Raw genomic sequence first — 26,551 nt, 5'->3', positions numbered from 1 at the left:
GTCCAATTAATGACATGCATTGCAGGGTACGAACACACACCAGGAAATGAATGAATGCTACTACAACACAACACATGATGTTTCTCTTTCTTCTTTATTGCAAACAAGACCATGAACAACACCTTATCCTTATTTTTCTTAATTAGAAACAGAATATTATCACCTATTAATAATTCTTCACTATCTACTACGTTCAAAGTTTACTTCAATCAAGCATAAAGAATAGCATGATACGAACTTAAAGAGTTTAGTCACACTAACACAGGCTTTAATTTACAAAACTATGTATGAGTCAAGGACTTGTGTATTGTTTTAAGTTGTGGTTATAATTTAGTCACAAATCTTTAATACTGCAGTTAATTGTGGAAAAACATTGTGGATGAGGTCACAGTTACCTCGCAAAAATATAGTTGCAGTAAATTGAAAATCTTTTGCCTCATAGTCAAAGCAATAAGTTTGATTTGGTGTCTGATAAAGGTGGATTTTGTGATTTACACTGCTGATAAATAACTTCCATTTTTTACATTTGAATAATTTTTTAAGTAATCATAATTAGAGTTACATGATGATTATTTTGGTAAGGAGTGGATGCTGAGAAAGACTGATGATAAAAGGAGTATGTAGAGATTTGAGAGCATTGATATGCCCAAATTACATATTCTGTAATCATAACTTGTTGATAATCTCATACCCTTTTGTGAATTATTGTTTTAGAATAACATATAATTTATTTTGGAAAAAGGATTTCAGGAGTAAAATCCAATACATTCTTCTCAAATTGAATAAAAGAAGTTGATTTGTATATAAAATAATTCAACAATATATCATGCAATTACACATGTTCACCTTATTTAATGATTGAATTTAATGAATACATAGAACTTGTCAGATTCCTAAAATAATGTGATGTTACATTTGTATAAAATTTGTGTACCAAACTGCAAAAGAACTAAATTATAAATATAGTAGAAAAGTTACAGTTGTTCTTTTATTTTAAGAAGAGAAATCACATCAAATCCTATTTGAACATTAATGACAATAGGGGCCATCTCAAGCTCAACCAAAAAACATGCAACATCAAATATAAATATTTCTATATGTAAGAAAGAAATTAATAGTTTTATAAATCAAAATGACTTTATGTGTAATTTTTTTTTAATTTATAAATCTTTTTTACATATTTCTACAAATAGTTAGTTTTTGTTATCCGAACAGGCTATAAGTTAAAATGGAGTTCTTTCTTCACTGTCACCTTCCAAAACACATTCAACATAAGTTCTTCTCTCACAGTAACTGATGATTAAATTAACTGAATGAAAGCATAATACTTAACCTTATAATCATATATTTTAGGTTTAGATTAATAGGAGGTTAACTCCATGCAAGGACAGGAATACCCACAATCCAATGAAAATTTATGGTAAAATAACAGATCAAACAAGTCATATTTCTGCATATGATCATATTTTTTTCGAAGCAACAAATAACTATTTTTGTTTTATGATGATTTTTGTATGTTATGATTCTCTATCAGCAAATCAAACACATCATAGATGAGTCAATTCCCTTATAGGTATGCACGAAGAAAGGTGACAGATAATAATTTTTTAAGTTTTTGAAACCTTTTTTGTTTCATAAAAGATTTGGTATGTTGACTGGGGAAGTGAGTGGCAGAAAGGTGAATGGAAGAAGGAAGGAAAATGAAGGAATGGTCAAATAAATCCACAGACAGAAACAGTGACACTGTAATGCAATGATCTACTGATAATAAATGCAGTCAAACAATTCAACGTAAGGATATAATAGTGTTGTCAATAGCATGTATTTACCATCTATGTGGAATAGTTTTCTTTTAAATTTGTATGATCTTTTGTTGTGAGTCTTTTAGGACTATTTATTACAAATTCTTTTAGCACTTATGTAACCATAATTTAACATAATAAATCTAAAGTTTATACGTAATCATAAATTAGATATATTATATGTAAATAGTTTTTCTTTAAGATAAAAATCTATTTTGTTTAAATTAAACAAATAAAACTTCCAAATTTAATTTACAAAAATACATTCTTTAACTATTTATAGAATCCAGAAATCCAAATTTTCACATGTGAACAATAGTCTTCAACAACCGAATAATTGACAGGTTTTCTCATACAGATGATCACTATTGAATTTTAGCTTGTAAAGACTAAATGAGTTTATTTGTGTAAAGAAAATTTGAAGAGATTTATTTATGTAATTTTTTTTAAAAAAATAGCTTTATCTGGAAAACAAATTTATAAATAAAGTATACTTATCAATATATGATTACTATTATTTTAATTTTATTTCAATTTTTTTCTTTTTTTCTCTTACATGCTTTATTCATCGCAATTTCTTCTCCCTCAACTAACAAAGAGTTAATAATTCACTATAAATTTCAAATATTCCTTAACTCTTTTTGTTATATGACCATTAGCCAAGAACCTTATATCATGCTCTGTCCTTGACTGACTGGGTGGTCATACATACAGTACATAACCCTTCGAGTCCGAGCATGATATAAGGTGCGAAGTGGTTTTAGGTAGTCCGCTTCCGATGCATATTAGTTTTACCTTCGATACTTGTCTTTGTGTGATGTTGTACGTTGACATATATATTGAGCTTCACCAATCACTCATTGTAAATAAGGCCAGAGTTAAAAAGTGTTCCCTACAGGTTGGTTGAAGGTAAGTCGTGAGTTTGAAAAACGTTCTCTGGCCACCCGTAGAGGGCTTGGTAGGAGTTGAAAAACATTCCCTGTTGGCTAGTTAAAGGTAAGTCAGGAGTTGAAAAACGTCCCTGACCACCCGTGGAGGACTTAGCAAGAGTTGAAAAACATTCCCTGTGGTCTAATTGAAGGTAAGTCAGGAGTTGAAAAACGTTCCTTGACCACCCGTGGAGGGCTTAGCAGAAGTTGAAAAAACATTCCTTGTCGACTGGTTAAAGGTAAGTCAGGAGTTGAAAAATGTTCCCTGATCACCCGTATATGGCTTGGCAGGAGTGAAAAACATTCATTGACGAATAGTTGAAGGGAAGTCGGGAGTTGAAAAAGTTGCCTGACCACCCGTGGAGGGCTCGACAAGAGTTGAAAAACATTTTATGCTAATTGGTTGAAGGTAAGTCAGGAGTTGAAAAACGTTTCCCTGTCCACTCGTGGAGGGGTCGACAGGATTGAAAAACATTTCCTGTTGGGTGGTTGAAGGTAAGTCATGAGTTGCAAAACATTCCCTGACCACCCATGGAGGGCTTGACAGGAGTTGAAAAACATTCCCTACCAGTTGGTTGAATGTAAGTTAGGAGTTGAAAAACATTCCCTGACCACCCGTAGAGGGCTGCAAGAGTTGAAAAACATTCACTGTCAGCCGGTTGCTCAAAGTTGGCCAAGTGGTTTGTATGCAAGGTCCTATCATCTACACAAGAGAAAAGGAGCGATTCAAATTTGAATGGTTAGAAAAAGTGTGGTCAATCAGGCTAACGCATTTACGAGGTTAGACAGTTAATATCAAACTCACATAGGCTATAAGGCTGGATGACTAAGCAAGTGAGATCGTTCGATCTTCAGTTGAATGTTTGAAGACCAAAATGAAGAATCCATATTAGGATGTGTCACGACCGAGATGTTAGTGCTAAGCCTTGTGACTTGTATAAGAGTTTAGGACATTGACTGTGACTGTATGGATAGACACTGCTCGGAATACGTTAAACAAGGATTGAGGTGCCTCGTTGAGGTTTGAATGAGAGCCTAATTGTTGGGACCTGACGAGGCTAAACATGAGGGCCAACTGGCTGAGTGGAAGAGAGACTCATATATGCCCAAGCTATATCCTAACATCGATAAAACATAATTTTCCTGTAGTATATGAAGATTGTATTTGACCTATAATATTATGTTCCAAATATTTTTTTACAATAAGTTTAATTTAATTTTTGACAATATTATGCATAAATATAAACTTTTTTTCTCTAAATATAATAAATATAATAAAATATAATTAAGAATGTATCTAACTTATCCATAGATACCATATTTTTAATTAAATATAGTTAAAATTATGTTTTTCTACAAAATTAATTGAAATAAATATGTTAACAAATTATATATATATATATATATATTAATTCCTGTTTTTTTTTAACTTTTGCTCACTGTAGATATATATAGCATAGGGTAGACATTTGAAAATAACATAAAATAACAATTATTGAGGGAAAAAGAGAAGTATACACAATATTTTCTACATGTGCAGTCCATGTTGTCAACATTCATAACAAATTGTTGCCCAAATGTTGAAACATGTTTTACTTCAAATAATGTTTCTCTTGACCATCTGTATTTAATACACAATTCACAACACAATTAGCTGGATCAATATAAATGCCTAAAATGAATGGAAACATTTGGTGCATCTTGCACATACAGCTGCCCCACCAAGGTCCTCAATTAGATGCTCCAAGAACCAAGTCCACGACTCTTTGTTTTCTACCTCAACAACAGCATATGTTATGCGCAACATTTGGTCGTTTCCATCTCTTCCCACTGCTGTTAGTAACTTCCCTCCATACTTGCCTTTCAAAAAGCATCCATCAACCTGATAATAGGTCTACAACAAATGAAGCTATCCTTACATGCCTTCAAGCATGCATAAAATCTTTGGAATATGACCTCACCATTACTGTTATCAACTTTTATTTGTACTGTTGTACCTGGATTTGTTTTTGCCATGGCTCTTGCCCTAAAAGCCATATTTCTTGAAATCCTACATTCCATTTCCTAGTGACTTTCTCCCTAATGTCCATGACCTTCATAGTAGGGTTTTCTCTCATAGTTTTCTTCATCCTTTGACTTAACCACTTTGAACTCATCAACTTTACATTGAAATCTCTACTACAGCTGTGAGCATCAAACACTTTTCTTAGTTGTCATGCATTGACATCACTCCTAAAGGAACAATAGGCATACCATTTACAATTTCCTCTTCCACCCAATCACTTCACAGAAATAATTTTCTTGTCATTCTCAATAAATTTTAAATTTCTCCCATTACTTAGTGCATAAGTCCTAATGGCATATGTGAATTCATTTTTCTCAGCAAAATAGGTTCCTACTTTCCATTTATAACCCTCCAAAGTTTTAGGCATACTAAAAGTGGGAAACCTTATCTTAGTGGACCAATCATTGTTCTCACTATCTGATCCACTAATCAACTCCTTTGATAGCCACTCATTGTCAGACAACCCATGGACATCATGAATACAAACATTATCTGTTGACCGTGAAGACTCAAGTACTGCACTGGAAGCTTCTTGTCTCACATTTCGTTTAGAAGTACCAATGTCACAGTGCACGCTGACATCAATTAGACTTTCTTCACTGACATCAACTTCTTCATCATCTACATCTTCGTCATTAGTCTCTGCATCATGTACATCATCACCCTCACTGTCCTCTACATCATCATCCTCTCCTAAATCCTCTAGCTCAAAATCATGTACCGCATGTACCTTAGCTTCCTCTACATGATGGACCTCACCATCCTCAACCTGATGGACCTCAGCATCCTCATCATCACCCTCATGGGCATCACCCTCACCCTCAACCATTTTTGTTCCAAGTTCAGTATGGACCTCACCATCACCCTCATGGGCATCCCCTCACCCTCCACCATTTATGTTCCAAGTTCACCATCACCAACAACCTCAGCCTCCTCCACTTGTGTTGCAACATCACCTTCATCGTCAAGATGACCACCAACCCAATCAATCATTTCTATTATTTCCAGTTCCATCATATTATGAACCACATACAGATGAACTTCATCATTTAACCTAGCAATGTTTAACATATGCATGGCACCCCTATCATCAGTTAATAATTCTAACCTATCTGGGTCCACAGACTGACCTCCTAAATTGTACCATAATTCTTTGATGTCCATATTGTTGTGAAATATTATTAAAATATTGCAAAAGAAACTTTTGCAACGTTCCTTTGCAACGTTCCTTTGTAACGTTTCTCTGGCAACGTTTCTATAGCAACGTTCCCATTTGCACCTAGCTCTATAAAAAGAGCTCCTCTTCCATTCTAAGGGTGCAGTACAAAAAATACCATTTCCAACCTTTATTATTTTCTCTTTTGATTTCTTAACCTCCTATCTTGTTGTCTATATCTCATATCCTGGGTATATACTTTAGAGAGTTTCTTGCTAGTTCTGAGATCCTCAGATATATTCTGGGAAGTTCCTGTTGTATCCTGGGGGACTTGCGCAATACACCGCAGATAAGTCCTTAAGGACAGTGACTCTACACGCCTCAGGAAATTCTGTTCGTGATTTTGTCAGCAATTTTACAACAATCTTAAGGACTTATGGCTGACAACAACAACAACTCAATCCCGGAGACTCAGAATATTGTTTCCGGAACCCAGACGGTCTTCGCAAAATCTCTTCCGGACGTGTCAAAAATCGAGATTTTCTCTGGACAGAATTTTCGACGCTGGCAAGAACGCGTTTCCACACTTTTAGACATGTATGGAGTTGTTGCTGCTCTTTCATCTCCGAAGCCCGACTCTACTATTCCTTCAAACTCAAAACTAGTTGAAGAATGGACTTATGCAAACAAGGTATGCCGACACACTCTGCTTAGTGCACTTTCTAATGATTTGTTCGATGTATACTGTTCCTACAAGGAAGCAAAGGACATTTGGGACTCGTTGATTCTCAAATACACTGCCGAAGATGTCATCAGACAAAGATTTGTAATAGGAAATTATTACCGTTGGGAAATGATTGAAGACAAGGACATAAAAACTCAAATCAACGAATACCACAAGTTACTTGAAGACATCAAAGCAGAAAACATTCTACTACCGGATGAATTTGTTTCAGAACTTTTGATCGAGAAATTGCCGTCATCCTGGACAGATTACAAACAACAGTTGAAACACAGGCACAAGCAAATGTCTCTACCAGAACTCATTACACACATAATAATTGAAGATACCAACAGGAAGGAGTCTGCTACTACAAGGGCCAAAGCTTTATCTGCGAAAGCAAATATAGTAGAAGGAAAACCTGCTACAAAAAGGTACGAATACAAACCTGATCACAAAAGGAAAAATAATTTTCTTAAATCTCGTCCCCATGAATCTAAACCCAACTTTAAAAAGAAAGGAAATTGCTTCGTATGTGGAAAGCCAGGCCATCATGCACCACAGTGCAGGCGCAGAGTAAGAAACGACAATCCTCCTAAGGCTAATATAGTCGAAGGAGATGACATTATTGCTGCGGTCGTTTCTCAAGTAAATCTGATGACCAATGTGAGCAAGTGGGTGGTAGACTCTGGTGCTACCAGGCATATCTGTGCAAACAGAAGTGCTTTTACCTCTTACACTAGTGTAGGGGATGGAGAAGAACACGTCTACCTCGGTGATTCCAAGACCACTCATGTTCTGGGAAAAGGAAAAGTTCTTCTCAAACTCACATCTGGAAAGACTCTGGCCTTGAGTGATGTGCTACATGTGCCATCAATCAGAGTTAATTTAATCTCTGTATCACTACTGGTAAAAGTGGGGGTTAAAGTGACTTTTGAGTCTAATGGAGTAGCTGAGAGAAAAAATAGAACCCTTAAGGAAATGATGAATGCTATGCTTGTTAGTTCTGGTGCACCTGATAACCTTTGGGGAGAAGCCTTGCTTACTGCATGTTTTTTACAAAATAGAATACCCCATAAGAAAACCGGTAAAACTCCTTATGAGTTGTGGAAAGGTTACCAACCTAACCTTAAATATTTAAGAGTGTGGGGGTGCCTAGCTAAGGTGATGTTACCCGATCCTAAGAAAAGGAAAATAGGCTCAAAAACCTCTGATTGCATGTTCTTAGGTTATGCTGAACATAGTGCTGCCTATAGGTTTCTAGTTCTTAAAAGTGATATACTTGAAATAAATTCTATAATGGAGACGAAAAATGCTGAATTTTTTGAACATGTATTTCCCTTAAAGGTTAGTGAGATGTCTCAACCTGTTGATGATAATGATAATAGTAATACCTTAAATAAGGATTTGAGAAGAAGCCAAAGGCAGAGAAAGGAAACTTCCTTTGGAGATGACTTTTATACTTATCTTGTTAACAATGATCCATGTAACTTTGTAGAAGCCATTAGTGCTCCTGATGCAAAACAGTGGGATAAGGCCATTAAGACTGAAATTGAATCAATTCAGAAAAACAATACTTGGACTTTAGTAGATTTGCCTAAAGGAGCAAAACCCATTGGTTGTAAGTGGATCTTTAAGAAAAAGTATCATCTTGATGGATCTATAGAGAAGTATAAGGCAAGATTAGTAGCAAAAGGTTTTACTCAAAAACCCAACATAGATTACTTTGATACTTTTGCCCCTGTGACTAGGATTTCCTCTATTCGAGTTTTGTTAGCCTTAGCAGCCATCCATAAGCTAGTGATACACCAAATGGATGTCAAAACTGCCTTTTTGAATGGTGATTTAGAGGAGGAAATTTATATGACTCAACCTGAAGGGTGTGTTGTACCTGGTCAAGAGAATAAGGTATGTAAACTTTTAAAATCTTTGTATGGATTGAAACAAGCACCAAAACAGTGGCATGAAAAACTAGATAATGTATTGCTATGTGATGGTTTTTCACCTAATGATGCTGATAAATGTGTGTACTCTAAATTTGAAAATGGTGATTGCGTCATTATATGTTTGTATGTGGATGACATGTTAATTTTTGGTACATGCAATGAGATTGTTACTAGAACTAAATTATTTCTAGGATCGAACTTTGAAATGAAAGACATGGGTGAAGCCAATGTAATTTTAGGTGTTAAAATCATAAGGAAGGGAGATAGTATACTACTATCCCAAGAACAATACATTGAGAAACTACTTAAGAAGTTCAGATTTTATGACTTAAAACCAGTGAGTACCCCTTATGATGCTAACTCTAAATTAATGAAAAATAGAGGAGAATCATTATCTCAGCCTCAGTATGCCCAGATAATTGGGAGCTTACTACACTTGATGAGCTTTTCTAGACCTGATATTGCTTATGCAGTAGGTACACTCAATGTCCAAATCAAGAACATTGGGATGCACTTTCTAGGCTTATGAGATACTTAAGAGGTTCAATGGATTATGCCATTGAATATAGTGGATTTCCCGCTGTACTAGAAGGGTATAGTGATGCTAATTGGATCTCTGATTCAGATGAGACAAAATCCACTAGTGGTTATGTATTCACACTTGGGGGTGGTGCGATTACATGGAGATCAGCCAGACAAACTATTATTGCAAAATCAACAATGGAATCTGAGTTTGTCGCTCTTGAGATGGCTGGTAGTGAGGCTGAGTGGTTGAAAAACTTCTTAGCAAACATTCCACTAGGAATGAAACCAACCCCATCGGTGTCAATACACTGTGATTGCCAATCGGCAATAGCTATAACTAAAAACAAGAATTACAATGGAAAGAATAGACATATTCAATTGAGACACAATTTGGTGAAGCAGCTGCTAAAGAGTGGAACTATTTCCATTGACTATGTGAAGTCAGAAAGGAATCTAGCAGATCCTCTGACAAAACCCTTGGGAAGAAATATGATCTTAGAAACATCAAGGGGAATGGGACTTAAGCCACTGACAAACAAACAAGTGATGGTAACCCAACCTTTGTGATTGGAGATCCCATGAATAAGGTTCATATGGGTAAAAACAAGTCACTTGTTAGTTCTGATAGCACTAAACTGATTCTAATCAATTATGTCCCTTCCTATGGTGTGAGTGAAAGTGCTAGAGACTGCATTATGAGAGGTTAAACTTTATTGTTAAAATTCTATGTGGTGAAAGAATTTTAGCTTAAAGTTTTTAATGATCTTCATATCCCTTACGGGTGGTGTATGATTTGCAGCATACACTTGATGAAATCACCTATATGAGTGTCAAGTGGGGCCGCTTGTATGAGATCTTGGCGTGATCTCTAGAGCACTCATGAATACCGGGCACGCGCATGGCCTAATTAGCGCAACACAGCGATAACAGCAAGAATTGTGGGGGTGTATTGTGATTGATAAACCTCTAACACACGTCAAGTGTCTTTGGTTCATATAGCTTGCTATACCAATTACATTGTGTGTTAAGTTTCTCGATCTAAGACTGGTTCATATAGCTTGCTATACCAGCTCTGATGCATTACATCTTATAAGACCCAGGATATAAATACTCTTATCTTACTTTCAATCTTTGATTATCCATCAGAACAAAGATTTGCGCTATTGCTTTATATACAATCATTTTCCAAGTTTACACAAAGATGACATATCTTTCTTTTGAAAAAGGATTACCTGCAAAAGAGAAATCACTTTTGAGACAGAACTGTTTGGATCAAAGACATTTTCTTTTAACTTTCTTTTGCAATATGTGGGGGATTATTGTGAAATATTATTAAAATATTGCAAAAGAAACTTTTGCAACGTTCCTTTGCAACGTTCCTTTGTAACGTTTCTCTGGCAACGTTTCTATAGCAACGTTCCCATTTGCACCTAGCTCTATAAAAAGAGCTCCTCTTCCATTCTAAGGGTGCAGTACAAAAAATACCATTTCCAACCTTTATTATTTTCTCTTTTGATTTCTTAACCTCCTATCTTGTTGTCTATATCTCATATCCTGGGTATATACTTTAGAGAGTTTCTTGCTAGTTCTGAGATCCTCAGATATATTCTGGGAAGTTCCTGTTGTATCTTGGGGGACTTGCACAATACACCGCGGATAAGTCCTTAAGGACAGTGACTCTACACGCCTCAGGAAATTCTGTTCGTGATTTTGTCAGCAATTTTACAACACATATGACCTAATTCTTTGACCGAGGCTACTATGCCAAAATAGCTCCACAGGTCTGGATCACAAGACCATTCTGCTCTCTCTCCATCAAATTTTAACTGCCGATTATCATCACTGACAAAATCTCCACAATGGTGGACCACAACTTTAATACGTTCATTATCCATATGAACAAGTTGCTTTTATAACCTATACATTATGGGGGTTAACAAATCTTTGGAATATTATAGTCCTACCACTTCGGGAACACTCACTCACCAACTAAACACTCACATCGACACAGACAGGGGGACAGGGAACAAAGTAACATCCCCACTAACAAAACACTCATAGACAGGGGACCACTACAGCTGATAAACAATTCAACAAAGAAAATTCGGGACCACAATGTCTAAACTACAATGTAACAATTAAACATGCAAAATGGGGACCACAAATCATTATAAAAATTGTTACAGACCAAAACAAAAACCCAATTGTCGAAGACGCACGTGTTCGTAAAAGCAAAAAGACATTTATACGTTCAAATAGAAAACCAAACACGAAACGAAATACCTTACCTTAGTTCGCGTCAACTATCGGTTGGATTCTCTTCGTCTTGTCCAAGATTGCAGTTGGTGATCGTCTTCCGCTTCGTCTCGCAATAAGGAAATGAAATCCCCTATTCCAATTTCAAATCCCTAATTCTGATATCCCTAAAGTGAATAAAGGGAAGTAAATAATGTCACATCAGCACTGTTTATTTAATCAAAACACTCCACGTAAATGAGCAACACACATCAGCACATTCTCTGTGCACCACATGGCCTTAATTTAACGCCTTCTGAGACCACTTAACGGTTAGGGTACAATGTGTTCATTTTTACAAAAAATATGACTAAATTCAAACAGATGAAAACATGAGGACTGAAATGATATTTTCATACAAAAATGAGGACCAAGGGAGGGTTTAAGCCAAACTTTTTCCAAGAAAACATTCAAGATGCAACTTTCTCAAACCTACTGGCAAAAGGATACGAGTTTAGCATACCTTGGGTTAGACACACTCCAAGATATTTTGAGATGCAGGAAAATTTTCCAAACTTTCAAACTCCCCATCCCTGACCATGGCAGCAGTTCCTATATGTATGCTGAGTCTCCTTAGTTTTGTCAAATTATTAGCAGGGTCTGATCTCCATTCAGCTGCTGCTTTGCTTTGAGAGAAGCTATCCTAACATGATGCCTGGACGTGCTTCCATCGTTATATTTCTGATACATGTTTCATTTTAACATGTGTATTTGTTAAACATAATGTCTAAGCAAGTCTTGCATTGAAGTTTAACATAATGTCTAAATGAAATAATGTTTAATGGTTTAGGATATTTGTTAAAAGCACTAAAACAACACCTTTAAAGATGACTAAACTGTTGAGATTGTTGATAGGGGGAGCACAGGTGTTGCTTAACCCAATCTCAGAAATATCTATGTTTTTTATTATAACAACACATAATTAATAACACATGTATATTCTGTATTACATGTTCTGTGTTTACATATTATATGTTGTTCTTTACTGTGTTAAATTTGTATAAGCATATATGAGAATATGATCGTGTTGTTCATTGCATATCACTGTGTTAAATATGTGATTTTATATGTGATGGAAACTAATCCCAGCTAGAAACGTGCAAACAGAGGCTCCAGACCAGAAGAAACCAGTAGTGAATGATGGTGCAACGGATTGATGAAATAGCTTAGCTCTTGGTGCGTGGACGACCTAAGCTCTGATACCACTTGATGGAAACTAATCCCAGCTGGAAACGTGCAAACAGAGGCTCCAGACCAGAAGAAACCAGTAGTGAATGATGGTGCAGCGGATTGATGAAATGGTGTAGTGTTTGAGGTGTGTTAATGGAGGAAAGGTGTATGACTGAAGCCTCACAGCTCAGAGGGCCTTCCTACAGAGGAAGGAAGCTTGAGGAAAGGAGAAGAAGTAGTAAATCAAAGGTGACTTAAGAGCACAAAAGCTGGAAAGCAAATTCTGCAGCATATCATTAAGCTCAAAAGTATCCCAAAAAAGGGAAGAGGTCTCCTATTTATAGGAAGATAAGAGCCTCAAATCTGAAATGAAATTCAATCCAAAAGCAAATGAAATTAAAGAAAAAGGCGCCAATTTGCTTCAGCTTCAAACATGCCTCATTCCAACTCAGCAGCACACGTGAGACAACACCAATTCTGAAACGTTGGGCTAGCTAGGTTATTGGCTAAGCTTTTTGATAGCTTTGGCAGCAAGCTTCTCCCTCCAAGTCTCTCTTTTCACCTGATCAAATGCTATGCTGGCATCTGCTCCCTCCAATTTTATTAATCCTACAAAGCAAAAAAAAATGTGCTTTTAATTATGGGAAGAAGGATTAATGTAAATTACCTTCCATAGAAGCAAAATGGTAGGTGATCCTTCTTCCTCTTGAATCCTCTTTGCCATGGCTCTAGTAAGAGGTCCAATGTGTGTCTTAGATGGTCTTCCATCAATATGTGTATTCATGACATATTTTTTTGGAAAAGGAAAACCACATACACTTTAGTTGAACTTTAAATATATGGCAAAATAACAGTTTTAAGTCAATTACATTATGGGGTTAATCAATTAAAACTCGTGTGTTTGCACAGAATCTTTTCAAGTGTGCTGTGAGATTTTTCAAGAAGAAAAGTTTTCAAAAATGTGCTAAGTATTATTGATTAATCGATTGCATGTGATTGTATTCGACTAAGTTGGTTGATGTTTTGAAAAACTATTAAATGTGTGTCACAACAAACATAACGATCATATTTTTAATTGTGTTGAGCAACCATTAAATGATAGTCGATTGCATTAATTGTATATTCAATTAATTACTGTGATTGCTGCTAAACTGTTATAACAGAATGGTGTATTCGATTACATTAGTAGCAAAGTCGATTAAAATGCATCTGATATGTGTTTAACTATAAATTGATGCTATTTTGAATTTCGTAAGAACTTTTTGTGATTTTAACACTTTCATATTTTTTTACAGAAAGTTGTGTGATCTTACAGAGAAGGGAAAAGCTCCAAATCAAGATTGACCGTGGTGACCAAGGATTCTGAGATTTGTTGAGGAGCAAGACTTGTTGTGTTTCAAACGTCTGATCAATCTACACATTTGGGTGTTTACTGTGTGATCAAGATTTGCAATCGTTTGAAGATTGGCTTGGTTTCCTTGTTGTGATTACAAGAAGAAGAACAATGGTGTTCTTGACTTTGAGGGTGCCTCAAAGGGTTAGACAGTAGAAGAGGGTGTTCTTGCTGTTGGTCTTGTTGTTTACTGCCTATATTATATTAGAGGGTTAGAGAGGTGTTTTATATTTTTGACGTGAGGTCTCGATAAAAAACTTGTTGTAAAAACCTTGATCTTTATGGTGCATTTGCTTCCTGTGGTTAGAATACACACGAGTTTTAATTGATTCACCCCATACTTATGTGGTTAGAAACTATTTTATGTGTAACTATGTTAAGTAAGTATGTTAGGTAAATGTATTTAAGAACTTTTGTTAGGTAAATATTACATTTTGATCTGTTAATAAAAACAATATTGATTATTTTGCTTAGATAATAGCACATACAAATCAAATATTTTAAAAAAACTTTCACTTTTTATAACGATTAAACTCATAAGAGGTATAAAAAATCTTGTTTTGTCACATTATAATAGCACAGTAATAAAAGTGATACTCTTTTATACCTGGTCTAACATAAACATGTGTAAAAGAGTTTATTCCCTATATAAATATCAAACTTTTATACCTATTGCAGACAAAACTTGTGTAAAAGTTTACACATTTTACACCTTTTCTAGAACCGGTGTAAAAAAGTGAAAATCTTATATACCCCTTACTTTTATACTTGTTCAAAAACTAGTATAAAAAGTTTTTTTTAACCAGTATAAAAATTATTTTTTGACATAGTGATATATATATATATATATATATATATATATATATATATATATATATATATATATATATATTATATTATGAAAAGAAAAAAAAAACTCAAGGTATATTTAACCAAACACCATGAGGAATTTCAAGAGAAGGAAAACATTAACAAAATATTGTGGAAGATATTCCTCCTCTGGATAGAAAATTCTCAAATAGTTAAGATGCTTTAAACGATTCAAATACGATCTTATATAGCTAAAGATAGTTTTGAAGGAAAGTATACTTGACATGGAGGGAAGCTAATTCTGAATCATAATTTCCAGTTTTAGTAGGATTTGAAGGAAGGAATTACATCACAAAAGTTTCACGTCATTTTGGGTACCTCTTACTTTAATGACACCAAAAAGTTTGATTTTTACTTCTCCTCAAACAGAGAATCTATAAATTTATTATGTTTGAAAATACAAGGATTTTGTTAAAACTACGTTAGAACATCTATCATAAAAGGTTTATTTTACTTGAGTGCACTAGTGTGTTATAAGTGATAGTATATTCTATTTTTTTAGTGAATAATTTAAAATGATTGACCACTAATATGAACATTAAACAAAAATAGTAATTTTCAACATTAAAACTCTGTCATGAAAAATAAAACCACCTTTTGTTTTCTCAATCATTTAATTTTCGTATGTATCCTAATTTTTATATTTTTTTCCTTTTCAATAATGACGTAAAATGATTTATTTTACTTAATTATTTTCTCTTTATATTTGAATTTTAATAATATTGTGTACTATATTTTACTAATTACTATTATGTGTCATATAATTTTATTTTATTTTAATTATTTAACTTGTTTTTAAAATTATTTTATTTCTATTATGTTATTTCATTTCATTTTCGTATAAGGGAAACATATAAGAAATTACATAATATACAAAATTGTTAAATACAGACCCGTATTTGACTTATAATATTTTGCTCAAAATATTTTCTTACAATAATTTCAATTTAATTTTTTATTATTTTTATAATATAATGCATAAATATAAACTCTCTTTCTGTATATATAATAAAATATAATTAAGAATATATAATATTTTTTATTAAAACGTTTAAATTATGTTTTTCTATAAGATTATGTATGAAATAAAATATGTGAGCAAATTATATGTATAGAGAGATAAATAGATATTTATTGATTCCTTATTATTTCAACTTTTGTTGAGTCTATATACAGCAGTGTAGACATTTGGGAATAACATTTTGTAAATAACAACTATTGAGAGAACAAAATAAGTATATACAACATTTTACAACATCAGCTTCACTTCTCTTTTCCAATCACCATCCTATTCATATGTACGCTCAATGTATGAATGGTTTGAAATTTGTTTAATCTCTAAGTATTGTAGGAAAGGAAATGATATTTTCAAATCGTCTGTATCGACATTCAATTGCTTAAGGTACTTCAGACGAAGTATTTTCACCCTCCACCGTGTGTCTAAAAATATATTTTCCAGTTTTCCTCCAGTTATATTTAGCTCATCTAGTATTTCATATCCCCTCGGTAGAAATTCTAGAAGACTCTTTCCATGAAAACATTCAAGATGCAACTTTCTCAAACTTACTGGCCAATGGATAAAAAATTTAAGAGACCTTGGGTCAGACACACTCCAAGATATTTTCAGATGCTTCAGTGATGGAAAATTTTGCAAACTTGGGAAAACAAAATCCCTTGACACGGCCTCACTTCCAATACGTATGCTGAGTCGCCTTAAATTTGTCAAATTATTAGCAAGATCTGATACTGTGCAAGGAGTCTTTTCAGAAGTGGTTATTAAAAATCCCTTGAGGACTTGGAGATTAGTGAGCTTCTCAATCCCCTTTGGCATGGCCTCCAGTAAGCAACAATCGGACATAATCAGATGTGTCAGACTTTTCATTGATGAAATATCATCAGGTAGTGTCTCTAAATTATGGCAAGCTTTCAGATCAAGAATTAGTAGACTTTCAAGTTTAGCAACGGAGGATGGAAGCTTGAATATTCTTGATATCCCACGGAGACTCAGATATTTCAACCCCTTTAACTTTATCAACTCTTTCAAGAATTCTTCACTCCCAACTTCAATATGATGTATAGGTGAATCTTGCCAACGCCCAAGTTGAAGCACTTCTATATTCTTGAATGAATCGGTGACCCATTGCGGTCCAAAATTCAGATAACTTGTGCCAATATTAAAAATATTAAATGAAGTAACATTTTTTGTATCAATTCCACCTATTGTAAATTTTTTTCTATAAAGCAGTAAATGCCGTGGTCTAATAGACTTTAGATCTCGATCTAAATAAAACTTGAACTGACTACGGATGTCATGAGGAATTTGAAATTTATTGACAAGGGGATCGTTTGTACTACCGTAGCGTACAATCACCTTCAATTCCAAAAGCTTATGAACCACATCCTCACCCAATTCATCTGCTGTTTCCTTCTCTGTAATCAAACCCTCTGCAATCCACAAATTAATTGCAATTCCTTTCCTTATGATAGCGTTCTCAGGAAAAATTAGGAGACACAAGAAATAATATAATTGATCGTCTGGGATGTTAACATCTCCCGCAGTCAAACTCTGCCTTTGAGGGGGCTGCACCAATTGTTGTGGTGAGCCCCTGTCATCCTCCTCCTTATATGAGTCGTCAAAAACAAGCGTTGGGAGCAAATTGTGAGCGGAATCTCTAATCCTCTTGCAAATGCCCTCCATGTCTTCATCCAGCTTCTTACGGTCTAACCTGTGAAGATGCACATACACCTCTGCTAATGTGTCAAGCAGTTTTTCTTCATTCTTCTTCACTTCCACAAACACATCCTTTATTCTGTTCAGATCCAACCTCAACTTCTCCAATTTCTTCTCAAATGATTCATCTCTTCCCTTTTCATGGAATTCGTTCTTTGCTTTCGTCAACTGCTTCATCAACACGGCTACTGCTTTCATCTTGTTTGTTCGAATCGACATTTTACTACAAACAAACACACAAATACTACGTCACCTAATTTCTTTTACTATAGAAATTCTTTTATTTTTTTTGTATGTGTATGTGTACACTCACACTTACCTTTAGAGGCAAAACAGGATAGAAAAGAAGAAAAATGTGTATGTGTATGTGTACAATAGCAAAATACGTTCGGGAAATTATGCTAGGATGTTTAAAATGATGTCAATAAAAGAAAAAGCGTGCATCAGTAGAAAACTTGATGGAACATGATACATCACGCATTTACCCAACTATAGTTTTCACTGATCAATTAGGAAAAATTTAAGTATTTAGTATTCTGCATAAGATCAAGCTTATAAGGAGTATCCTCAAGAATGAATAATCAGTCATTACAAATACAATACATTGTTTGGTGAATACTGTAAAACATAACATAAATAAGCTAACATGTATTCAAATAAAACTTTCTCTACAAATAAAACAACATAAATTATACGCTCAAAATTATTTAATTCAAAGGATATGCAATATAGTAGAAAGTTTAAACTCTTTTAGGATATAAGAATAGGTGATTTATATGGAGTTATAACCATCATTTGAAGCATCGTATAAAAGTTTATTATTTGTAATTAATATATCAATAACAAAATGGAGTTGAACCTTTGAAATAGTTGGGACAAGAAAAAGCTAGATGTAGGAATGTATTCAGTCCACTTGGTAACTTCGTCCAATTCTTTCTGTTACACCCTGCTATTGACAAAACAATATGATTTTAGGAAATAGCACAATCCCAGTTAGTATATGATTCAAAACTGGACGTTAACAAATTATTTTAATCAATTTCAGAAATGAAATATATATATATATATATATATATATATATATATATATATATATATATATATATATATATATTATGAAAAGCAACAAAAGAGAACTCAGGATACATCTCACCAAAAACCAGGAGGAATTTCAAGAGAAGGAAAACGTTAACAAAATATTGTGGAAGATAATCCTCTTGTGATAGAACAATCTCTAATAGGTAAGATGCTTTAAACAATTCAAATACAGCCTCGTATAGTTAAAGATAGTTTTGAAGGAAAGTATAGTTAATATGGAGGGAAGCTAAATCATGTCATCATAATGTCTAGTTTTAATATGATTTGAAGGAAGGAATTACACTACAAAAGTTTCACGTCATTCTTTGAGTACCTTCGACTCTGGCGATCCCTGATTAATACTTTCCTTCAAAGATAAAATCTATAAAATTGTTATGCTTTAAAATACACGGTTTTTGTTAGTGACTCCTGAAATACCTTCTCCCAAGAATAATGTTAAAAGAATTTGAAGAGAAGAACAGTTAAAACCATAGCACACACTCCGGATTAGCATAATGACTTCCCATTTTTGTTCATCAAGACAAATTATTATAGTCATCAATTACAATTTTAATATAAACTTTAAAGATTTTAGAAATAACTGTTCCATGATTGTGTCATCGTTATGGTTATGATTGTTATTATATATTGTTCGATCGTTTTGTAACTTGAGATGCACTTTCTCCGTATCCCACTTGTTCATGATTCATATTTCAAATATGTTAATCCAATATGTGAGTAAGTGGTTTGTACAAATCGTTTGTTCTACCAATTGAAGACATTAACTGCGAAGAGTGACTACTGCAAATACATTGGCAGAAGAAACAGCATATTATTCTAGAATCAAAAGGGACGTCTTCATAGTAAGGTACATCTAAGTAAACAGTTAAAAGGATTACTGGAGAAATGAAAATCTGGAATAACACCTGCTAACACAGCTGCAAATGTAAACCATGGAAACCCAAACTGGAACCCCCATTTATGTAACATTTGAAAGCCCATATTAAACTTTCTGAAAGTCCTAATTATAGTGTTCAAAAGCTCTCAAAACCCAGAAATTAAGAAAAAGCATTAAACAAAGGGTCTGACAATTCCCCTATTTTCATAGTGCATCCTTATACAAAGTATTCACACCTGCTTGACCAACAATCACATCAACCTGTAAAAAAGATATACATGATCACAAATCAGTAATAGCAACTGCATAATTGAATTGTATAACTGTCAATAAAAATTAGAAAACATAAACCATATCAAATGAACCCCCACCCCCAAGAGACAATAGATAAAGCTGTTTTGAAAGGTTAAACTTTGATTTACTAATTATGGAAATTAAAATACATTAAAAAAAGAGAGTACATGTGTTCCAAACAAAATTTTCACATCAACTTTCATTAGTGGGAAAGAAAATCTATTTACAGATATTTGCATGTAAAAATATATACGTTGATTTTTACTTTTGAAATCAAAACCCCTTTTCAAGAACAACAATGGCCATTATAAGTATGAAACTAAAAAAATTTCCTATTACTCACCACAGTTGTGAATAGAATCAAGGTATTTATCACCAATCACCGGCAATATATTGCTTGATCAATGTGTGGCGGAATTTGTTTTATTTCAGTGCCAAGTTCTTGTTCAATTCTATATCTGGAAAAAATAAATGGAAACCCATGAGAAATCTATAGGAATTTTGAATGAAAGTCACATAATAAATACTTACAAATTGAAGCGATCCTCATAGGTGATCAAATTCACTGCTAAACCTAGGTGCCCAAACCTCCCTGAACGACCAACCTGCATAACAGAACATCCATAAGAACACAGAACCATTATGGCGGTGGAGAGAAAGCAGAAATTGAGCATAGAGCATACCCTGTGAAGGTAGGTTTCTGAGTTCTTGGGAAAATCAAAATTAATAACAACATTGACTGCTTGGATGTCTATTCCCCTAGTGAAGAGATCTGTAAATGTTTCAGAAGGGAGACAGATGAAAAGTTATAGTTATAATTATTAGGGACAATAAGATAAAAAATTTAGCAAATTCCATCAAGCAGATATATTTAACTAAGGACATGTGGCATGAAATATTACTGAATACCACCACCGCATTAATCAATTACACTAACCAAACAAATATACAATATGCTACTATTCACCATCCACTCAACTGATTTCTGAAACAATATAACAGTTGGAAATAGGAATTGCCCGGATATCAACGGAATAAAAAGAAAGACTCTGCTCATTTATAGCAGGATGCTAAAATGCCTGCAACATACCAGTACAAACAAGATTTCTACAGGCACCATTGCGGAAGTCATGAAATACTCTATTACGGTGGTCTTGCAACATCTTTGCATGGATATAGAAACACGAATACCCAAGTTCAGTGATTTTCTTGGCAAGAAGTTCAACCCGATTCACAGAATTGCAGAAAATGATTGACTGGTTTATTTGCAGCTGAAATTGATACTGTTGTTATTACTACATTCAAAGATGGCATACGGAAAATCCAGAGTATCTTGACATAGATTACCTTAGAGAAAAGAGTATTTAAGCAGTGGACTTTCTGCCTCTCTTCAACAAATGCATAATATTGTGTAATACCTTTCAGAGTTAGCTCATCCATAAGGTTAATAACGTATGGCTTACGTAGATATCTATCTTTGAAGTCCTTTACAGTAACAGGATATGTAGCAGAAAACATCAGAATTTGACGGGTTCCAGGAAGAAATTGAATCAGTTGTTCTATTGAAGGTTGGAACTCTGGGGAGAGAAGCTTATCAGCCTGAGAGAAAATTATATAAAACCTCGTTATTGTCCTTTTTCTTTTTTAGTTTGATAAACAAATACATTATTGGTGCAGAAGTTACAGGTACAAAGAGGAAATAAAGAAACCTAAGAACAAGAAACATGACATAAACCATGTCAATCTCTTCGTACATCACCATCCAGTAAACATTCTAACATTTTATTCCAACTAAATTCATCAAGTAAAAGAATATCAGAAGAATTAATATTGAAAGTTCCAGAGAATGAATATGTAAAGGGAAAGATCATTGGCTCAATATTTATAACAAGAATCAGAGTCACAATAAACAAAGCCATTGCTTCTGCTAACACCATCCAATCATTTCTTAACCTCATCTTCAATCCCTTTTGTAATGCTATAAACAGTATAAATTAGCTAATGTATCTCTATCATTTAGTAAATTTCAAGATAAATGTAATTACCTCATCCATAACAAGCATAGAGCAATCTTTCATAATGCAAACACCCTTCTTTGCAAGATCTAATATTCTTCCTGGAGTTCCAACTAGCAGATGAACCGGTTGATATAAACGCATAATATCATCTTTCAAGCTGGTACCACCTGTTGTGACCATAACTTGAATTTTCAAATGTTTTCCAAGTTCTTTACACACTTGGGATGTTTGCAAAGCCAGCTCTCGAGTTGGGACCAATATTACAACTGCATTACAGTATATAACAAAGGCATTGATCAAGACATGAGTGAAACCTAAAATCAATGCTCATTCAAAAATATAATAGACATTAAATAACTACAAATAACAAATAAATTAATCATGCATCAACAACGCAGCCAAAGAAATACTATTTTCAAACTTTGACACCATAATCTATTTGCGCATGGACAAGACAACAAAAAAATTGGCAGCCACATGTTCAACAATCAATATATACATACAAGGAGAAATTATAGGATATGCAAAAGACTAGTATACATAATTTATACATTCATCAAATATTTCTTATCCAATAAAAAAAAAGTTTGTTTAAAGAAATGTTCAAAACCTATAGTTAAAATTAAGAGAAATTACTCCAAAAATATATTCTCAAAGAATTGGGGGCTGACTCTTTAAGCTTTGAAAAATACTATCTCTGGCTCTGAAGAATAGCACTAAAACACTTAGTTTTAGATTTTTACAAAATGATTACAATTTTTTTATAAAACGTGGCTTCATAAAAAAACACTTAAAAAGGTCAAAGAAATGAGCAATTATTATCTTTCTGGACCATGGACAAAATGCTGAAAGAAGGTAAGGAAATTAAAACAACAACATCAAATCAAGCTTGTTTAAGTGAATACTCGAGAAATAATGTTACTAAACTAGTTGGACCTTCCCTATCAACAATCATAAATATTAGTTAATTCCCTCTCTGCATAAGTTTTAATAAGAAAACACTGCTTAGTGAGCCAACAAGCAGCCAGCTACAAGAAAGGTGAAAAAACTAAAAATAATAAACATAATCATTTCAACTATATTTATGAGAATTCTTAAAATGCACAAGTAGAGGACGAACCTTGAATAACATTATTATCCTGATCAATTTTTTCCAATGCAGGAATACAAAATGCAGCTGTTTTGCCTGTTCCATTTTTAGCCCTAGCAAGAATGTCACTACCAGTAAGAGCAATGGGAATGCTTTCTTCTTGGATAGGAGATGGCCTCTCAAAACCCTTCTCATATATTCCCATAAGCAGCTCACGCTTCAAAAAGTAATCCTCAAATTCATTGCCTTTAGTTGCTGTCACATCCTGAGAAAGACAATGAATAGCTCAAGACTGACAAAATAATATATAATATAAAGTTAACAGTATTGAATCACATAAAATAAAAGGTTTAAAACAAATAACTCATGGACGAAAGCATCTAATTAGACCTTCAAATCGATATAAAGTTATAAGATAAAGGTTCATCTAGCCTTCAATTTAGCATAAAATTCAATTTCATCAAACAAAAATAAACCTCCAAACAAAAGAAATGATACTGAACTGGTTACAACTTACAATCAGTAGAATCTAAGTACATTTCCTATATCTCTATAATTGCAACAAAGTGTGATCACGAGAGATTCTTAAATTTAATTGTCCAAATTACTGAAAAATGTCAATCTCTAATGCCTAAATAACAGGTATATATATATATATTGTACTAAGTAAGGCAAGGCATTGATCAACAAAATGCCAGCTATCACCCATGTAGAGAATCAGCTCAACAAAAACATTCTATTATATTAACTAAAATTATAGCTCAAAAATAAATGAAAATAAAATAGTATGGAATTAGAAACATCAGAAATAATGTGTACATCCCCCAAGGATCTCTCAAACAAAACACAAGACTAAAGCATGATGCATATCTCATATAATCATAAACTTCAAACACAAGTTCCACAGTTCTCAATTTTCAAAACCATACCTCTGTCTTGTAGCGTGTATCAGGTGCAGGGATATTTAGTCTCGCCTTCCAATCTTGTAAACTAACAAACAAAAAGAATTGAGGATAAAATTAGAACAATTATTTCCTTAGGCAAATAGCTTTGCCTACAGGTAAATATATTTGAACTTAACATGTAATTTTCGAACTTTTCACTTTCACATACTCAAAATTCAGCAAACATTTGTAGTTCCATAATACATTTGCAACACCAAGGAACTAAACCTCAATGGTGAACAATTATACATTATCAACTCACTTTGAATTTACACATAAATACACAACAGAAATTAATGTAAATATTAATGATCATGCTAGACAGAGTTTATTAAGAAAAGAATTAGAACCTAAAACCTCAGAAAACCACAAACAGAGATTTAGTTTTACAGTTCAAATTTGAATGTCAACAACATTTACAATATAAATTACATTATCTTCCAAAATCCATGATTACACAAAAAATCCTGATCCCCTAGCATAAAACAACAGGATCTCCATTCATAAAAGAAAACAAAAGAAGAATTCCAACAAATGCTACCCTTTAGCAACCCATATTATCAAAACCAAGTTGTTGGTTGACAGACAATTTTCACCATTACAATAAAAAAAAAAACAAAAAAGAAAACCGAAATCTCTAAAACTCTCTGAACTACAGAGAGACCACAATAACTACATATCTCCCACGTGAGAAGATACGCTTTCATCCAATAGTTACACATCTTCTTAGACACCACAATAGACAGGCAACCTCTCACCCACACAACTAACTAACCATTGAAAATGTCTCAAGACAAAAAACTTTATCCATTCCAACTCCAAAAAACTCAACAAATCCAACATCCTTCGTTAATCCCATCACAACACACGTCTGTCCAACTCGCAACGTAATTTTCAATTTTTTTAAAGCGATTACAGTAGCAACACCGAGAAATTGCAGACAAATGCAGTCGCAATTGCAGTCACAGTTCGGCCACAAGAGCGATCAAAAACCTTGACATTGCAACCTAAATGGAAGCGACGAACCATTTTTAAAAACCTTCGTAATTTCAAGAAATCGATCAAGTCCCAATTTAAATAAACAGACACCGAGACACAAAGAACAAAAACAATAAGGTCAAAAAAGACCTTGAGTCAACGGCTTCAGACTGTACAGTCTTCTCAACCTCCTCGACAACGTTGGTGTCGGTCCCACCACCTAACTGGTTCCTTCTCAACCACTGTTGCTGTTGTTGTTGTTGCTGCTGATGTTGATGGTGTTGATGATGCTGTTGTTGCTGCTGCTGATGGTGGTGGTGGTTCTGTTGATACTGCTGCGGATGATGGTGTTGCACCATGTGCCTCTGCACATATTGATGTTGCTGATGTGGCCTCGGTTGAAACCCAGGGTTCGAGTTCAACCCTCTTCCTAACCCCATCCCAGGTGGGTACCTCTCTCTATCTCTATTGTTCATCCCTCCGATCTAAAAACAAAAAATTTCTATGCAAAAACAATGTACAAGACGCTGCTAAACTCTACACGGCACGAAGCTAGGGTTTCCTGAGGGTCGCTGGATTCGGAACCCGTTGGCGAATTCTCGAAATGGGGTTGCGATTGGGGCCTAGACTAACAAAATCCGAGGGGGAAAATCGGGAATTTCTCAGGGTATCATACAAAGACCCAAAAAAAAATTGGGTAGGGTCGGGTTGAAATTTGGAGCAAGAATTTGTACAGATCTACAGCAGTTAGAGGGGTTGATTGGATTGGAGGCAGAGATTTGATGAAGGTGGAGAGGAAATGGAGGAAGAAGCAGTGTGGCTTTCTTTGAATTTCTTTTGTGTTGTGAATTCAATGAAATTTGATTTGGTGAAATTAGGGCGTCAAAATGGGATTGCCGGTAATTACTTCACGGCCCCTCTTCATCTCCATTTATTAAGTGTAAGCATTTCACTTTCTCACGTTGGATTTTCTTCATCTTCTTTCTTCAATAAATTAAGGATTATGGAATCATGGATCATTCTTCTCTTGTAAGAGATATACCTTTTAAAAAAATAACATAAAAATACATGGTTTCACACTATTGTTTTTAGGTGTTTTTCTCATCATTAAGGTAATATTTGTGTAATTTTAGAATGAAATTGTTGTTGCTGTCTATAATATTTTTTATTAATTATTAAAGTTTGACTGTAAAAATTATTCAATAATTATAAATGCTATTTAATTGATTATCAATAATTATGTTAAACTTTAAATTTATTCAATATACAAGAAAAAAAAATTAATCTTAAACCCTAAACCCTAATATTAAATAATATAGTGATGAAAAATATTTTAAGTTGACTGGAAAATTCATTTTGAGCACAAGATACAAGAAAAAAAGTTAATCCAAATACGTTTAATCAAATAACTAGCAATATGGAGATTTTTGTAAGAGAAAATTTTCTCACCTCTTCAGCCCCCAAAGTGAGAAAATGGCCACAAACACAGAAAATATCAATAAAATATATTGTATTCAAATCTAATAAAAACTAAATGTCTAAAGAAATTAACCATTGAATAATATTAGTAAATAAAAGTTTGGATCTCATACTCATATTTCTTTTTTTACATATTTTAGTCTTTAACCTATTTCTTCGATGACATGATA

At 33.8% G+C, this 26,551-nt stretch overlaps 2 protein-coding genes across 2 annotated transcripts; both read right to left on the bottom strand.

Annotated features, from left to right (window-relative positions):
- Positions 1–16,047: 16,047 nt before the first annotated feature.
- Positions 16,048–18,994, bottom strand: LOC108328535 (disease resistance RPP13-like protein 4). Its single transcript, XM_017562413.2, has 3 exons — positions 18,757–18,994; positions 18,463–18,552; positions 16,048–17,826 (listed from the first exon to the last, which is right to left on the bottom strand). The coding sequence occupies exon 3, from the start codon at positions 17,820–17,822 to the stop codon at positions 16,161–16,163; it is 1,662 nt and encodes a 553-aa protein (XP_017417902.1). The 5' UTR covers positions 17,823–17,826; positions 18,463–18,552; positions 18,757–18,994; the 3' UTR covers positions 16,048–16,160.
- A 498-nt stretch (positions 18,995–19,492) lies between these two features.
- LOC108329381 (DEAD-box ATP-dependent RNA helicase 8) lies at positions 19,493–25,910 on the bottom strand. Its single transcript, XM_017563557.2, has 10 exons — positions 25,053–25,910; positions 23,910–23,970; positions 23,011–23,245; positions 21,918–22,156; positions 21,220–21,471; positions 20,963–21,143; positions 20,556–20,644; positions 20,404–20,477; positions 20,216–20,330; positions 19,493–19,839 (listed from the first exon to the last, which is right to left on the bottom strand). The coding sequence occupies exons 1-9, from the start codon at positions 25,376–25,378 to the stop codon at positions 20,252–20,254; spliced, it is 1,536 nt and encodes a 511-aa protein (XP_017419046.1). The 5' UTR covers positions 25,379–25,910; the 3' UTR covers positions 19,493–19,839; positions 20,216–20,251.
- Between the last annotated feature and the right edge of the window lie 641 nt (positions 25,911–26,551).

This window comes from Vigna angularis, chromosome 2 (genome assembly GCF_016808095.1).
Source record: "Vigna angularis cultivar LongXiaoDou No.4 chromosome 2, ASM1680809v1, whole genome shotgun sequence".
NCBI classification, from domain to species: Eukaryota; Viridiplantae; Streptophyta; class Magnoliopsida; order Fabales; family Fabaceae; genus Vigna; species Vigna angularis.
The sequence above is the reverse complement of the archived record's forward strand: the minus strand, read 5'-3'. Positions and strand labels throughout refer to the sequence as shown.

Excerpts from the sequence above, each read along its gene's own strand:
- LOC108328535 (XM_017562413.2), bottom strand. The coding sequence starts at position 17,822 with ATGTCGATTCGAACAAACAAGATGAAAGCAGTAGCCGTGTTGATGAAG.
- LOC108329381 (XM_017563557.2), bottom strand. The coding sequence starts at position 25,378 with ATGAACAATAGAGATAGAGAGAGGTACCCACCTGGGATGGGGTTAGGA. Across the intron at positions 23,971-25,052 it reads TCTGAAGCCGTTGACTCAAG|TTTACAAGATTGGAAGGCGA; the intron begins GTCTTTTTTGAC and ends TTTGTTTGTTAG. Across the intron at positions 20,478-20,555 it reads CAGAAACCTACCTTCACAGG|GTTGGTCGTTCAGGGAGGTT; the intron begins GTATGCTCTATG and ends TCTGTTATGCAG.